Genomic DNA, 1,620 nt, shown 5'->3' with positions numbered 1-1,620 from the left:
CCGAGTGACTAATATTTGCAGATGTTTTATAAACCTCTCAAAAATTAAAAGAACGAAATAAATCAAGTACAGAAGTGACGCGCTAAGTTGTAGACAGAAGTGCATACTAGTGCCTTAAGCATCTCTCTACAGAAACACCCATGTGAGTGTTGAACATGTCATGGAACAAGTGGTTTACTATCCCAGACCTCCCTTGCTCCAACTAAATCAGGGCGGTATCTCTTTGCTAACACTTGTACTTGTGCATCAAATGACTTGTTTTCATGTTGACTTATTTGACGCACCATCTCTTTCCATCTTTTTCGACATAAATCTCCATGCCTGTGGGAGAGAAGATTGTCCCGATCCACGTCCTCTATGCAGCTTGCGTCCAGTTCAAAAAGGGCAGCAATTAAACGATAGTCATCAGTATCTGCCCATTCACCTGCAACCACCATCGAGGATGTTAATTGTCTGTACCATTTATTGCAGCAATGGTGGGAAATCCTTGTGGACAAATTGTCACTAATTGAACTCCAACAAATATTATCCCGTAACATCCCATGCTTAGATTTCCTTTCTTCAGAGAGCTTAAGTTGCAGATCGGTGTTTACTAAATCAAACAATTTCTGTACTTCCTCCTGATCCCACTGTCCCCTCTTCCGATTTTCCAGTTTTATCCTATGCCATGCATTTCCTACATGAACCGGATGTTTCCCAAGTTCATCTGCCAAGACGGTCCACTTATTCCCATGTTGTCCCTGGAACTTCCGTAGCATCCCATGCTCTTCTTCAGTCCATTTACGCTTCTCTCCCATTCGAAACAAACGTTGTGCACGATAATAAACTGCTCTGTAAGGCCTGTATGGTATAGCCTTCCCTATCTCTTTCCAGCAGCCCCTTACTTCAGGATAAGACTTGCAATTCAAAACCTTTTGCAACCCTTCATCGCCCAAATTATATACCTCTATGTATCTACAAACAGCATCTTTGACGATTTCATCTTCTTCCTGTGTGAATTTTTTGCCAAACAGTAATTCTTGTTTGTTATTTTCATGGCCTCTCATTGCTAGGTTCACTGATTGGATGGAAAAACTGTACATTATCAGAAAATCTCACTCTTTTTTCAGTCTTTTCATTAGAAAGATCTTTCGAATTGTGCCCTAATTTTGTCTCTTTCATCTTTCTGATATTAGCATCATCTATTTGTCTATCCTCCGTCTCTTCTATAGCTGAAACATCACCTTGAATGAAACCAGCCACGATATATACCTGTCCGTCCTTTTTATTCCTCTTATCCTTTTTCCTTTTCTTCCTCTTCATGTCATCTGTAGCTGAAACATCACCTTGAATGATGCCAGCCACGATATCTACCTGTCCATCCTCTCTTTTCTTCTTATCCTTTTTCCTTTTCTTCCTCTTCACCTCGTCAGCTGAAACTACACCTTGAATGACACCAGCCACGATATCTTCCTGTCCATCCTCCTTATTCCTCTTATCCTTTTTCCTTTTCTTCCTCTTCATGTCATCTATAGCTGAAACATCACCTTGAATGACGCCAGCCACGATATCTACCTGTCCATCCTCTCTTTTCTTCTTATCCTTTTTCCTTTTCTTCCTCTTCACCTCGTCAGCTGAAAC

The 1,620-nt window shown here is 40.9% G+C and overlaps 1 protein-coding gene across 1 annotated transcript; it reads right to left on the bottom strand.

The window, feature by feature from the left end:
• Positions 1 to 6: 6 nt before the first annotated feature.
• Positions 7 to 1,614, bottom strand: LOC125852855 (uncharacterized). Its single transcript, XM_049532536.1, is given in 2 exon segments — positions 7 to 1,037; positions 1,039 to 1,614. Coding segments are annotated over 2 exon segments (1,344 nt in total). The 5' UTR covers positions 1,504 to 1,614; the 3' UTR covers positions 7 to 158.
• Between the last annotated feature and the right edge of the window lie 6 nt (positions 1,615 to 1,620).

Source organism: Solanum stenotomum, unplaced genomic scaffold (genome assembly GCF_019186545.1).
Source record: "Solanum stenotomum isolate F172 unplaced genomic scaffold, ASM1918654v1 scaffold6190, whole genome shotgun sequence".
In the NCBI taxonomy this organism is placed as follows: Eukaryota; Viridiplantae; Streptophyta; class Magnoliopsida; order Solanales; family Solanaceae; genus Solanum; species Solanum stenotomum.
Note: the sequence above shows the minus strand (reverse complement) of the source record. Positions and strands in the feature narration are given on the sequence as shown.